Source organism: Neovison vison, chromosome 12, assembly GCF_020171115.1.
Source record: "Neovison vison isolate M4711 chromosome 12, ASM_NN_V1, whole genome shotgun sequence".
In the NCBI taxonomy this organism is placed as follows: domain Eukaryota; kingdom Metazoa; phylum Chordata; class Mammalia; order Carnivora; family Mustelidae; genus Neogale; species Neogale vison.
This window is the reverse complement of record NC_058102.1, coordinates 27,017,156-27,031,083: the sequence shown is the minus strand read 5'-3', so window position 1 is coordinate 27,031,083 and position 13,928 is coordinate 27,017,156. Positions and strand designations below refer to the sequence as shown.

General features: G+C 42.8%; 1 protein-coding gene across 1 annotated transcript in view; it reads right to left on the bottom strand.

The window, feature by feature from the left end:
• The window catches only part of UBE2N (ubiquitin conjugating enzyme E2 N), a 40,721-nt gene extending 32,203 nt beyond the window's left edge, over nucleotides 1–8,518 (bottom strand). The window contains exon 1 of the mRNA XM_044226457.1: nucleotides 8,397–8,518. Coding sequence (XP_044082392.1) covers nucleotides 8,397–8,426 — 30 coding nt within the window. The 5' untranslated portion in view covers nucleotides 8,427–8,518. The remainder of the gene's footprint in view (nucleotides 1–8,396) is intronic.
• Between the last annotated feature and the right edge of the window lie 5,410 nt (nucleotides 8,519–13,928).

The window sequence follows — 13,928 nt, the reverse complement described above, 5'->3', positions numbered from 1 at the left end:
GGATGATAATTCCAATTGTGATAAGAACACAAAGACTTTATGGGAATAATATTTTCCTTAGTATAAATTATTCTTAAAAATCTTCAAAAGTTGTAAATAAAGGCACCCATAGTCTCAAGACACAAAGGTAACAACTGTTATACTTCTTTCTAGTATTTTCCTGACTACAATGCCTTTAGTTACTAGACTGTAAAGACTTTGAAAATAAAAACAGATTTGCCCAAAACAGACCAAATTACTGATCAAGACATAATGAAAACTAAGGGAGTTTGGAAATCTGAACAGATTAGCCAAAAAGCAAAATATGTCAACATTAGATTCTGAAAACAATATCTAAAAGCACTAGAACCCTTAGCTAGATCAGTCAGCAGGGCATGTGACTCTTTAATCTCAAGGTCGTGAGTTCCAGCCCCACAAGCCCCATGTTGGGTACAGAGATTATTTATCAATAAATAAAACAAAATCATTTAAATTATAGCTAAATCCTAACCATTTAGAAACATCTGAGTTGTAGGCCAAATCAGAATTATAAAAATTTTGATTTTTATGTATCCCTTTCTAAGTACCCTTTTTTTAAATTTTTTATTTATTTATTTGTCAGCGAGAGAGAGAGGGATAGAGAGTGAACACAGGCAGACAGAATGGCAGGCAGAGGCAGAGGGAGAAGCAGGCTCCCTGCTGAGCAAGGAGCCTGATGTGGGACTCGATTCCTGCTTAACCAACTGAGCCACCCAGACCTCCCAACCTTTCTAAGTACCCTTAAGGGATTCTAGAATAGCTACAACCAGGATTTTAAAAAAACAAAATAGTGTGATATCTATTAGTGTTGTATCACTAAGCTATATCACACCACAACTCTTTTTTTTTTTTTTAAAGATTTTATTTATTTATTTGACAGAGAGAAATCACAAGCAGGCAGAGAGGCAGGCAGAGAGAGAGGAGGAAGCAGGCTCCTTGCTGAGCAGAGAGCCCGATGTGGGCCTCGATCCCAGGACCCTGAGATCATGACCTGAGCCGAAGGCAGCGGCTTAACCCACTGAGCCACCCAGGCGCCCTCACACCACAACTCTTAAAAAGAATAGCTAATAGAGAAGTCTCTCTATTGATTCTGAGGGCTCTTTACCAGTTATCTAGTTCTTTCAATTATACAATAATGGTTTCTGCCACCGGAGATGCTAGAGCCAGTTTTCAGACTATGGTGATCCTATATCCTATCTAATCCACAAAATAAAGATAACTACTTAGCATTTAAAAACAAAACAAAAAATACTTCATGTAGGAAACATTTTTAGAAGTTGCTAAGATTTCAGAAGTTAACTAATTCCCTATTATTCCATCTCAATTTACATATCCATGCTGATGTCCTTCATATACATTTGCAAAGGATATTTCAACTGTGTAATAAAAAACCAGTCCAACACATCTTTCATACAAAGGAATATTTCTTGATATAAAATTACTACACATATTATGCCTTTCAGATCTATTTTGTTTTTATAAAGTAAAATTATATAAAAATTAGGCACCTACATCAAAACTGATGACTACAATTGTAATGCCCAAAACCCCTAGTGGATGGTCTCCTCATTCCCCTGTTTCTGATATTTATTTCTCTAGTGCATACACATTCATAACTCACAATAACAGATTTAAATGTATGTTCACAATCCGTACTACCTGAATCTGTAGTACAACTTAATTGCTTCTTAAAACCATTTACACACAAGTAAACCATCCTATGGGATATAGGGAAAAAAGCAAAGTTACCAACTTTCAGCAGAATCCTAGTCATCCAACTTCTCTGGCCTACAAACTCATCAGAGAAGGAAAACAATGGGCATCCTCTTAGGTAAAACTCTATAGCTATAAGTGGTCAAACTGTGAAAAAAATTTAGAACTTCCACAAAGCAAAAGCATAGTATTTCTGATGCCATAATTACTTAGCATGGTAGACAAAAGTGCGAGCTATTTTGACAAAATTCAATTTCTATTGTGAAAGTCAATCAACCTCAACAAAAGAAAATGCTTGAAATAGAGAAGCTTAAAAAATAACACTCAACTGCTATTTTTAATTTACTTTCAATTAAGCCCACATTTCATAATCAAAACATCAGGCAGTAAATTAAAAAGTATCCTTACAACCTGAAAATTTAATCACTACCAAAAGTAGTCCAGGGATTCTTAACTTGGAATCCACCGAGACCAAGAAGATTCACAAATAAGCGTGTCAAGAACCTGAAACCCCAGAAGTCATATACAAAACATATGGTTTATTATCCTAGAATGGTCCAAAAAAATTTTTTTTAAGATTTTATTTATTTATCTGTCAGAGAGAGAGAGTGTGCACAAGCAGACAGAGTGGCAGGCAGGGGCAGAGAGAGAAGCAGGCTCCCCACTGAGCAAGGAGCCTGATGCAGAACTAAATCCCAGGACCCTGTGATCATGAACGGAGCCCAAGGGAGCAGCTTAACTGACTGAGCCATCCAGGTGTCCCGGTCGAAAAAAAAATTTTTTTTTTTAAAAGATTTTATTTATTTATTTGACAGACAGAGATCACAAGCAGACAGAGAGGCAGGCAGAGAGAGGGAGAGGAGGAAGCAGGCTCCCCGCAGAGCAGAGAGCCCGATGCGGGACTCAATCCCAGGACCCCGAGATCATGACCCGAGCCGAAGGCAGCGGCTTAACCCACTGAGCCACCAAAAAGATTTATTTATTGAGAGAGAGACAGACCATGAATGGAGGGAGGGGAAGTGGGAAAGACAGAACGTCAAGCAGACTCCCCACTGAGCACAGAGCTGGCAGCGGGGCATGATCTCAGAACCCTAAGATTATGACCTGAGGCAAGATCAAGATCAAAGACGCTTAACCAACTGAGCCATCCAGGCACCCCTGAAAATTCTTAACAGAAAATTCTTAAATTGGGACAACCAAAAGAGCCAAGCACCATACTGTTTCTGGTCAAAGATTTTATTTTAAGAGTTGATCAGTTTCCTAAGGATGTTTTAATTACATATAACAAGTCCATCCTCATCATGTTAGACTTTCATGCCTTTTTTTAAATGGAAAAAAAAATTATCAGTCAGACTTTGAAGGCTCAAAAACAGGGCCAGTTATCTGACTTTTCTCACTAAAAACTACCATATGTACTAGAACAGATATCAAATGAATGGCTTTTAAATAGTGATAGGAAAAAAGAAATATTTGTATTTTTAAAAATCAAAATTATTAAAGTAAAAAGTATATAGAACTCAAGTTCAATGCAGAGTCAGACCTAATTAAGTTTTTAAGAATCTGACTAAACCTCACAAAACAGAAAAATAAATTCTAGGAAAGACTGGTAAAAATCTAATCTGAATAGGTTGGTTTTCCAGGTTTTAATCAAGTAAGTCAACTCCTTGAGTAAGTTAACTACTATTCTTTAGGCTGTATTTTACCATCTTTGTGATTAACTTTGGGAAGACCAAGGCCATAATTACAGATCTGATCTATCTGCTCCCAAAGTAACTCTAATTCTTTATGAGGAACACATTAGGAAGGATCTCTTATTTTAGTTATCTTTTTTTTTTTTTTTAAATGGAGAGAGGGGCGGGGAAGGGAGGATGAACAACTCAAGCTGGGAGGAGGGTCAGAGAAAGGGAGGGAGAAGCAGACTCTGCTGAGCAGGGAGCCCGATGGAGGGCTGGATCCCAAGACCCTCAGATCACAACCTGAGCCGAAGGCAGACATTTAACCGAATGAGCCACCCAGGCACCCCTAGTAATCTTTTAACTTACATGATTTTAAGCTGTAACTGCTCAGTCACTTTTTTTTTTTTTAAGATTTTATTTATTTATTTGACACAGAGAGAGCTCACAAGTAGGCAGAGGCAGGCAGAGGGGGAGGGGGAAGCAGGCTCCCTGCTGAGCAGAGAGCCTGATTCGGGGCTTGATCCCAGGACCCTGAGAACATGACCTGAGCCAAAGGCAGAGGCTTAACCCACTGAGCCACCCAGGTGCCCCTGCTCAGTCACTTTTAAAGACTAAAAGAGCTCTGGCCGAGGAGAAGAGAGAAAAAAGCAAATTCTTAAAGTTCTCAATAAAACACAGAACTGTCAAAATTCAGTATAATACACCATGTGTGCAAAATACTACTAACTGTAGGACTATACTGATCACAGCACTGTTTGTATAGCAAATTTTGGAGACAATCTAAAAGTCAGCAATAAGCAATCAGTTAAATTAAGGTCTAATACCACAGTTTCACAAAGAACCCCTCTAAAAAAATGAGTCACCTCAAAGATAAAATGGGGGAGATTAAGGTATCTACACTGGGCGGAGGGGACTAGGCCTATACATATATACTAAATCTCTCTGGTCTTTCTGGAAGAATACACAATAAAAATAATGATTGTCTGGCAGGCACCTGGAATGCTGAAGGGCAGATGAGAGAGTCTTTAACTTTCTCTATGCACCCAGTAGAACCTTTCAAAGGCTGCACTCATGTACTTCCTATTAGACAAAATAAAAAACTGATTTTTTTTAGCGAATTAGAGATTAACTTCTAACTCAGAAATTGACTTTTAGCTCAATGATTTAGACAGAATCTACTAAGCAATAACAATGTCAAATTATGACATAGAATAACTGCTAAAACTTTCTTCCAGAGATTGAAGCACACTCATTCATTCATTATTTCAGTGCCCATTACATCCTCTGGGTATTAGAGCAATGCCCAAGTCATCTAAGAATCCCTGCTTTTGTGGAGCTTTAGTAGGAGCAGAGATAAAGAGTAAATAATGTAACTTCAAATACTGTTAAATGGTACAGAAAAGGAGAGGAGGAAATATGGGAATGAAGAAGAACTATAAGGGAGAAGAAGAGGAAAACTGTTTTGGGATAATTAAGGTAGACTTCTCTGAGGATGACATGTGAGCCAAGAACTGAACGATATGCCAAAACAAGCAACGTAGTAAACAGAAGGAAAGCCCTGTCACTGGAACAAACTTAGCCTCTTACTCTTCAGACAGAACAAAGCAACAATGTGGTTGCAGAAGAGTGACCCAAGGACAGACATGCAGGAGACGACCACAGACGCAAGCAGATGCAAGGAAGGCCTTGTAACTACAGGAGAAAAAGTCAAGATTGTATTCTAAGTGTGATGGAGAACCTCTGAACAGTTCTGAGAATGGGAGTGACATGATCTGTATTTTTAAAAAGTAACACTAGCTGCTGTATTAGGAGACTATTGTATTAGGAGACTAATACAGTAGGCTAGGCAACAAATGATGGAACTGAAGAGTGGCTTCAGAGAGATGGGTAAATGTCACTGATTAAGGGTATATTTTGAAAGCTGACGCCCTAGGGGATTTGCTAGTGGATTGTATATGGGAATCTGAGTGAGACAGTAAATGAGTGAATAGAAATTCAAAAAAATCATTTTATATTTGTATAGTTATTCACAGTTATCAAAGTATATTTACATACATTGTCATTTCATAATAACAAGAAGCAGGAAAAGGTCACACCTGACCAAGATCTGAGTTCTGTCCCTTGCCAGTTTTAAGACCCTAGGAAAGTCATCTGAATGGGTTTCTAGACTACGTAAGGTAAGTCTACTTCACAAGATCAAGAGCTACAAGTATCAAATGATGTAAGACTTTTGTAAAGGCAAGAGGAGCACTTGGCTGGCTCTGTCAGTGGAGTATGCAGTTCTTGATGTCAGGGTTGTGGATTCAAGTCCCACACTGGGTGTAGCCATTACTTAAAAATAAAACCCTGGGTCCTTGCGTGGCTCAGTGGATTAAAGCCTCTGCCTTCAGCTCAGGTCATGATCCCAGGGTCCTGGGATCAAGGCTCAGACTGGGCTCTCTGCACAGCAGGCAGCCTGCTTCCCTCCTCTCTCTGCCTGCCTCTCTGCCTACTTGTGATCTCTGTTGAATAAATAAACAAAAATCTTTAAAAAACAAAAATAAATAAAGCCTTAAAAATTTTTTCTGCAAATACAAATAATGACCAGTTGGCAGTGAACAGCATCCTATCAACAGCTGTCCAATGAAAGAGGTGTGTTCGTTCAATTCCGAACAGCACAGCTACCTACCCAGCACCGCCACGACCTCCTATTCCACATGGAATCCTGTATTGCAGATGACCAAAAAAAGGCAAATCTTAAAAAAATTCTGATTGCATGCATGGGTTGCTCAGTCAGTTGAATGTCCAACTCTTGGTTTCGGCTCAGGTGATAATCTTTTGGGTCTTAGGAACCAGCCCAGCCTGGGACTCCATACTCAGTGGGGAAACTGCCTGAGTCTCTCTCCCTCTGCCCCTCCCCAACCCCACTCAATCCACACATATTTTCTCAAATAAATAATCTTTAAAAAATTTTTTTCACTGATTATGGGAAAATATACATAATACAAGAATAGCACTTGAAAACACATTATAGTCTTGTAATCCTTCCTAGGGACTGGAGAAAACAGTTAACTTAAGCTATAAACATTAAAGTAAAACCACCTAACTTTTCCAAGATAAAACCCAAACGAAGTCACCTCTTTATCAAAGAAGTGCTATCAACAATATACTGTAAAATTAAGACCATATTTACAAATTATCACTGTCTTGGTTAAAATACTAAAATGAAATACCTAGTGTAAACTAAATTGTGTGCCAAAACTGAATTATGAGGACTTCAAATCACTGCCATAAATCATTTCTGTAACTTTATTAAACAAAGTTTCACAGGATTATTTGTTCATCCAAGGCTTTCATATTACTGCAGATTATGTCCAGAATCAAGAAAAACTGGAAAAGATGTTAAACCTATTTCATTATGTATTTTGGAGAATTATTAACAATGTCAATTTGTATTATGTGGTCAATAAATAACCTGAAAACAGGAAACAAAAATCTGAAGACATCTGGTGTACATCTAGATCCCCCATGTCTCATTTTCAACTGAGGCTTCAATAAATACGACTGGGGTCATATGAGGAAAATCACATTGTAAGGACCATTCAACGCATACAGCAATTTAACTGCCTTGGACAGAGTCTGAGACAAATCCTTAATACAATAAATTTTGCACTATGAAAGTTCACATTAGACTGCAGCACGCAATGACAATCTACGCTACTTCTCTAACTAAGAATTTCTACCTTATAAAAAGTCTTATTTCTCCAAATCAAGCAACTCTAGGTCAGAGACATCTGCCCAACTCAGGTATATGTAAGTTGCAGAAAGCACAGCACAATACATCACCCATTAAAAGACCTTGGACTTTTATGCATCTCCCCCCAAACTTTAGAACAAGCTAGATTAAATACACGTTCACCAGGTTTTATCAAGGAAATGATGCTGCAATTTAGTCACTTTAACTCGCATATTAAGCAACACAGAGGTTCAACTAAAATCTTCATTAAAAACGACAAGAAATTTCACGGTTCTGTTTTTATGTACTGCAAGAAATACCGCACGTCTGAGGACCCGATATTACATAAAGAATTTACAAAACTAGTTATGTCCATTTTTCACAGTTCCACATATATTTGCCAAAGTACAGTATTCATAAAGAGCCGAGGAACAGTTTAAACATTAAAGTGCATAAAATCGAGAGGCAAAGTATTTCACCAAGTCCCCCTAACATGCTCTGCCGCTCCCCCAATGCAGTGTTAAACTATTTCCTCTTGAGCAGAAACTGCTTTCAAGGAGTTTGCCAACCAGAGTAAAATCACTTCACACAGATAACGAGCGGAAACGTATTTAGAGAAGAGGAGATCACGAAAGCGAGGGCAGCAGGGAGCGCAGCCCCACGTCTCCGGACCCCGGCAGCCTGCGGCGAACATGTGCCTACGGCGGCAGGACGCGCGGCCCTCCCGGAGCCGCCTCCCGGGGCTCGGGGCCCCGCCCGGCCTCAATCTCCTGGTTCATTCATTCTGAACCCGGGGCTTCCGCACCCCCGCGCTCACGCCCGGCCCGAGGGGAGGCTCCAGGTCCGAGGACCTATGACTGGCCACAACTCCCGCCCGGAGTCCGGGCCCCGTCGCGATTCGCGCGCGCCCGCGGCCTCCTCCCCGGTGGTCTGAGGCCGCGGAGGCCCGCGCCGGCCAGCGCCCAAGACTAAAGCCCCGCAACCCCGCGGCCCCACCCTCCGGCAGGGTGCAAGCCAGGCCTTCCCCGCCTGCCGGGCGGCCAACGGGAAGCCCCCGGTCCCCGCGGTCCCGTTGCCCCACCGCGGCCGGAAGTCTCTCCGGAGCCCCCTCCCCAGAGCCTGACTTCCCTCGCCGACACGGCCAGACCCTCTCCGCGCTGGCCTGGGGCCTCCCAGCGCGGGCCGCGGGCCTGAGGAAGCGAGGAGCCGCGCTGCCGGTTCCGCCGAGCGGTGGAGAGCAGAGCGCAGAGCCGGGGATTGGCCTGGGCGGTTACCTTGATAATCCTGCGGGGCAGCCCGGCCATCTTGTCAGATCCCGAGTTCGGCCTCTGGTCTCGACTCTGGCTCCGCTCGCCTCACGCACGAGTGGAAGTCCAGGGCTCCACTTCCGGGGGACGTTGCCGCGCCCGCCGCCGCCGCCGCCGCCGCCGAGGCCCCTTGGGAAATGTAGTCCCTGCTCGTGCGCGGGCGGGCTTCTCTAGGACCTGGCCCCCTCCCCCCGCGTTCCCCGCCCCAGCCCCGGCCTGGGGTTGGCGGAAGTGACGAGCCCCGGCGGGGCAGGGATTTGGGGAGGAGGCGCGAGGCGGCGCGGAGCTCCGGCGCTCGTGGCCGAGCCGGCCGCGCGACGGTGGGATTACGCGGCCACGCCTGCGCCAGTGGGCGACGTAACAGAGGCCCAGCGGCGGGCGCAGCCCATTCATTCATCCGTTCGTTTGTTCGTTCATTCAACGTTTCTACGTTGCGCGCGGGCCGCAGCGGGGAACAGCTCCGGTTAAGTGGAGCCGGGGCTCCTTCCTCAAAGGGAAATGAAAGACGGGAACTCAGGAGCCATACTTCTGAATGCGGATCTCGGAAGTTATCCAGGGAAACCCTAGTCATAGAGTTATGATATTTAAATTTGGACTTTTAAATTTCATGTAAATCGGGCTCCTTAAGCCCAGGGAAGGCTGAAAGAAAGGATCTGGAGAGAGTTGGGAGGCAGGGAATTGGCTTCTGAACGCAGAGCTGCTAGCTGGAGGAATGACCGAGGACAGGATTAGAAAACCCAGAGAAATCCCTGAAAGAGGGATTACCCATGGCACGGAGGGCCCTAAAAGAAGATTAGAGTGGCGGTGCTTGAAAATGGGATTGTTGGAGAAGCATTTTGTCACATTTGTCACTGCTTGCTTGCTCTGGGATAGGCTTTTCGCAGGCATTATTCTATTTCATAGCAATCTTAAGAAGGTATCTCTACAAATGAGGCTCAGAAATGTCAGCTAGCTTTTTCCAAGATTATCCAGGAGAAAATGGAGCTGTTTTGACCCCGAGGAAGTCTCTCAAAACATGGACCCCTTAACTGCTTAACCACAGTGTTTCCTAGCAGAGGACACATAGTAGATTAAGGATGTGCCAGGTGCTGTGTTGGTGGGTGAGAATGCAGAGACAACACTGATTGCTTTCCAGTCCAATGGAGAAGAGAGAGAAGGAATTAACTAAACAATTAATTAACCCAGTGTGTTAAGGGCTGTAGTAGAGGTTCCTCCAAGGCGCTTCTGCAGCCCAGAGCCCAGGCATTAGTTGATAGGGAAGTCAGAAAAGTCTTTCCCAAAGGAGAAGAGTTTCCCTCAAGGATTAATAAGAGTCTAACTGACCTGGTAGGGAAGAGCATGTCTGATACAGGAAATAGCCCATAAAATGGCATTGGACTACAAGAAAAAAAAGAAAAATTATGTGTCTCTCTCTCTATATATATATATTGTATCTGTATATATATGTATGTGTGTGTCTATATATGTATGTATATTGTGTCTGTGTGTATATGTGTGTGTGTATATTTGTATACACATTGCATTAAAGAAATGGAGACTATGAATGCAAGAAACCTAATAAAAATGATAATTATTCTGTGCTTGACACAATGCTAAATGATTACATGGATTGTCTCAACTAACTATAAAGCTCATGAGGTAAGTTCTCTTATTACCAGTGCATTTGAGATGAGAAACCAAGCCTCAGAGGTAATACTGAGAACCTCACATAACCAAGAGTCTGAAATAAGTAGCTCTGTGAATGAAGAATCTGAGAAAATAAATGACATTGGACAAGGATGCTTTCAGAATATTTTCCAGGAGAATTCACCCTAATAAGAAGAAAGGCAGAGTAACTATTAGGTTAAAAGTGTGCTATTGTTGCCTAACAAACCAGCTCATACTGTTTAAAGCAACAACAGTCATTTACTGAGCTCTTGAATCTTCAGTTTGGACAGGGCTTGGCAGGAAGGCACATCTTTGCTCCGTGCTGTGCTGTGTCAGCCCGGGCAGCCTGACTGGGCCCAGATCCACTTCCAAGATGTCTTACATAGCTGGCAAAGTTGGTGCTGGCTATTAGTCTCTCTCTTAGTAGACCTCTCCCTGGAGCAGCTTTGGCTTTCTCTCTACCTGGTGGCTGGGTTCCAAGAGTGAGTGAGTATTCTAGCTAGCAAAACCAGAAGCTGAATGGTCTTTTTGACCTAGCCCAGGAAGTCACATAGCATCACTCCCACTATAATCTATTGGTTGACTAATCACAAAAACTCACCCAGTTTCAAAGGTATGGGGCATGGAATCTGCCTCTTGAAAGGGGAGTGGAGAGATTGTAGAAACTGGCATAGTTTGTGTGTGATGGAAGATACGGTTGTGGCCAACTTTGGAAAACAAACTGTCACAGGTATGACATTTGTCACTGTGCTTACAGCCAACTGGCTTAGTGTCACCTGCCTGTGACACTTAAGCACTGGTTAAAATAAACATGCCTGGCTGGAGCCCTTCTCTCAGAGATTTTCTTTAAGTCAGCGCCGAGGCCTGGGAGTCTGCATTAAAATATGTGTACTTTTGGGAGCCTGGATGGCTCAGTGGATTAAGCTGCTGCCTTTGGCTCAGGTCATGATCTCGGGGACCTGGGAGCAGAGTCGCGCAGCGGAAGCGTGCTGGGCCCATGATCTCGGGGACCTGGGATCGAGTCCCGCATCGGGTTCTCTGCTCAGCAGGGAGCCTGCTTCCCTTCCTCTCCCTCTGCCTGCCTCTCTGCCTACTTGTGATCTCTCTCTGTCAAATAAATAAATAAAATCTTTAAAAATATATATATATGTGTACTTTTGATGGATCCTAAAATTTGAGAACAAAGATTTTGAGTAAACAATAATGTATTTTTTAAAAATGTTGCCACATGCCTTCTCTTGACTCTATTAGGATCTATTGCCACATGCTTTCTCTTGGCTCTATTAGGATCTCATCTATTAGGATAGATGGGTATCAGGCAAATTAAGAGTGAGGGAGTCCTAGTCTAGGTTTGAGAACTTAAACATTTGCTGTCTTTTATTTTCTTCACCTATGAAATGTATATACTTCATGTGATTGTTGTGAAGTTTAAATGAACACCACATAGCACTTAGCACGGACTATTATTTTCCTAATCTTCATAGAATCAGGTATAGTTTTCCTTAGGAAACCAGATTTTCAAAACATGACAGTATAACTTTGTTTGGTGGAGACTATTTGATGGCATGAAACACTCAAGAATATTAATGATAAAATATATTTTTGCGGGACGCCTGAGTGGCTCAGTTGGTTGGACGACTGCCTTCGGCTCAGGGCGTGATCCTGGAGTCCCGGGATCGAGTCCCACATCGGGCTCCCAGCTCCATGGGGAGTCTGCTTCGCTCTCTGACCTTCTCCTCGCTCATGCTCTCTCTCACTGTCTCTCTCTCTCAAATAAATAAATAAATAATCTTTTAAAAAATATATATATATATATATTTTTGCAAGTCTCTTCTAGTTGTTTTTCCCATTCTTTTCCCCCTTGAGAACAACTCACACTATACTCATCTGGAAAACAAAATCCGAACTTCTGATTCATGTAAGTTCTGTAAAACAGGATATCGTCTTAGAAGGACAGGTTGCCACAGGATCAAGATGAAGACTATTCTCAAGTTAGAAATCTAGTTAAGAATCCTTACTCTAGAAAAAAAAAAAAATCCTTACTCTAGGGATGCCTAGAGTTAAGCATCTGTCTGCCTTGGGCTCAAGTCACAGTCGCAGAGTCCTGGGATCGATCCCCACGTGGGCTCCCTGATTGGTAGGAACCCTGCTTCTCCCTCTCCAACTCTCCCTGCTTGTGTTCCCTCTCTGTGTCTCTCTCTGTCAAATAACTCTTTAAAAAAAAAAAAAGATTGCAGGAGGCTATTTAAAAAATAAAAGAATTCTTACTCTAAAATATGGATAAAAAAAGGAAACCCACCAAACTCATTGAATCGATTCCCTCAGGGAGGGGTGTTGGGTATTGGAGAACAGAGGTAAAAGAAAGACATTTCACTCACACTCTTGTACCTGTTAGATTTTGGACTATGTGAATGCATTACCCATTTAAAACATTAAATAATCTAATTCACTAATTTCAACAGCCTTAAGAAATTCTCAAAGTTCTTTCAATGCTGATCAAGGATGATACTTCACACTCAAAACTCAGCAAGATGCTGGTCCATGATATCGAATAAATGATAGTGACCAGATAGCTCTATTAAGTTGAATAGTGCTAGGCAGAATTCTTAGCTAATTGACATTTGGCTTTTCGTCAGGCCTTACAACTATGTTTTTGTTTTTTCCCAGTCTCTGCTCCTTCCAGAACTCACACTGCAAGTGCCTTTCCATTATGATATAGGAAGGGAATCAGCAAGAATGCTGTGCTGGAGGAATTAGAAGAATTCAATTCCACAACAAGCTCTTACTCCCAGAACACTGGCTTATTTCATCCTGTTCCTTCCCTACCTCCAACCCCATCTCCAAATATTCCAGGTTTGTGATCTTAAACTAGCAGATTCATATGTACTATTTACCCTGCAGGTAATATCTTAGGACATTCATACCTGAGCTCCTCCACATTATGGATGTCTTCCATTTTGGTCCCCAGGGTACTCCTGAGGCCTAGCTCAGGGCCTGCTCTATGATAGTTCTCAAAAAAATATTTGTCAAGGGAATGAGCCCATAACTGCCGGGGGAAAATAAACACCTCTTTGAGAATAGATTACATAGGTTCACGATCGATAAGTGAATGCTTACAGAAACCACAGGATGTTCATGTTCATCCCTAAACATCTCAACTTCCTGAAGGGCGACTGTTTTTTTTTTTTCAGCAACTGTCTTATGCTTTGCAGAGACAAAATAGAGTAGATGAGTTTGGAAAATCCTAGGTCAGTCATCTCAAAGAGAGGCCCTGTTTCAATTCAGGGGGGTAGTCATGCGGCAGAACTATTTGTTTGCAAGTACCCTTATTGTTTCTTGCAGCATGAGAAAACCATTTTGTGGGCGATCAAGACAGGAGTATCTGTGAAAAGAGAGTTCATGAACACTGACTCAGGGAGGAAGTGGGTAGGGGAAAAAGAAAAGGCGCACGCTGATTTGAAAGAAGAAAGGAGGGGTGCCTGGGTGGATAAATCGGTTAAGGTTAAGTGTCTGCCTTTGACTCAGGGCATAATCCCAGGGACCTGAACCCCAGGTCAGGATCCTGGGGTCCTGGGATTGAGCCCTGCGTCAGGCTCTCTGCTCAGTGGGGAGCCTGCTTCTCCTCCCTCTGCCTGCCTCTGCCTACTTGTGCTCTCTTTCTCTGCCAAATAATTTTTTTTTAAGATTTTATTTATTTGTCAGAGAGAGCGAGCACAGGCAGACAGAGCGGCAGCAGGGGCAGAGGGAGAAGCAGGCTCCCCGCTGAGCAAGGAGCCGATGCGGGACTTGATTCCAGGATGCTGGGATCATGACCTGAGTTGAAGGCAGCTCTTAATCAACTGAGCCACCCAG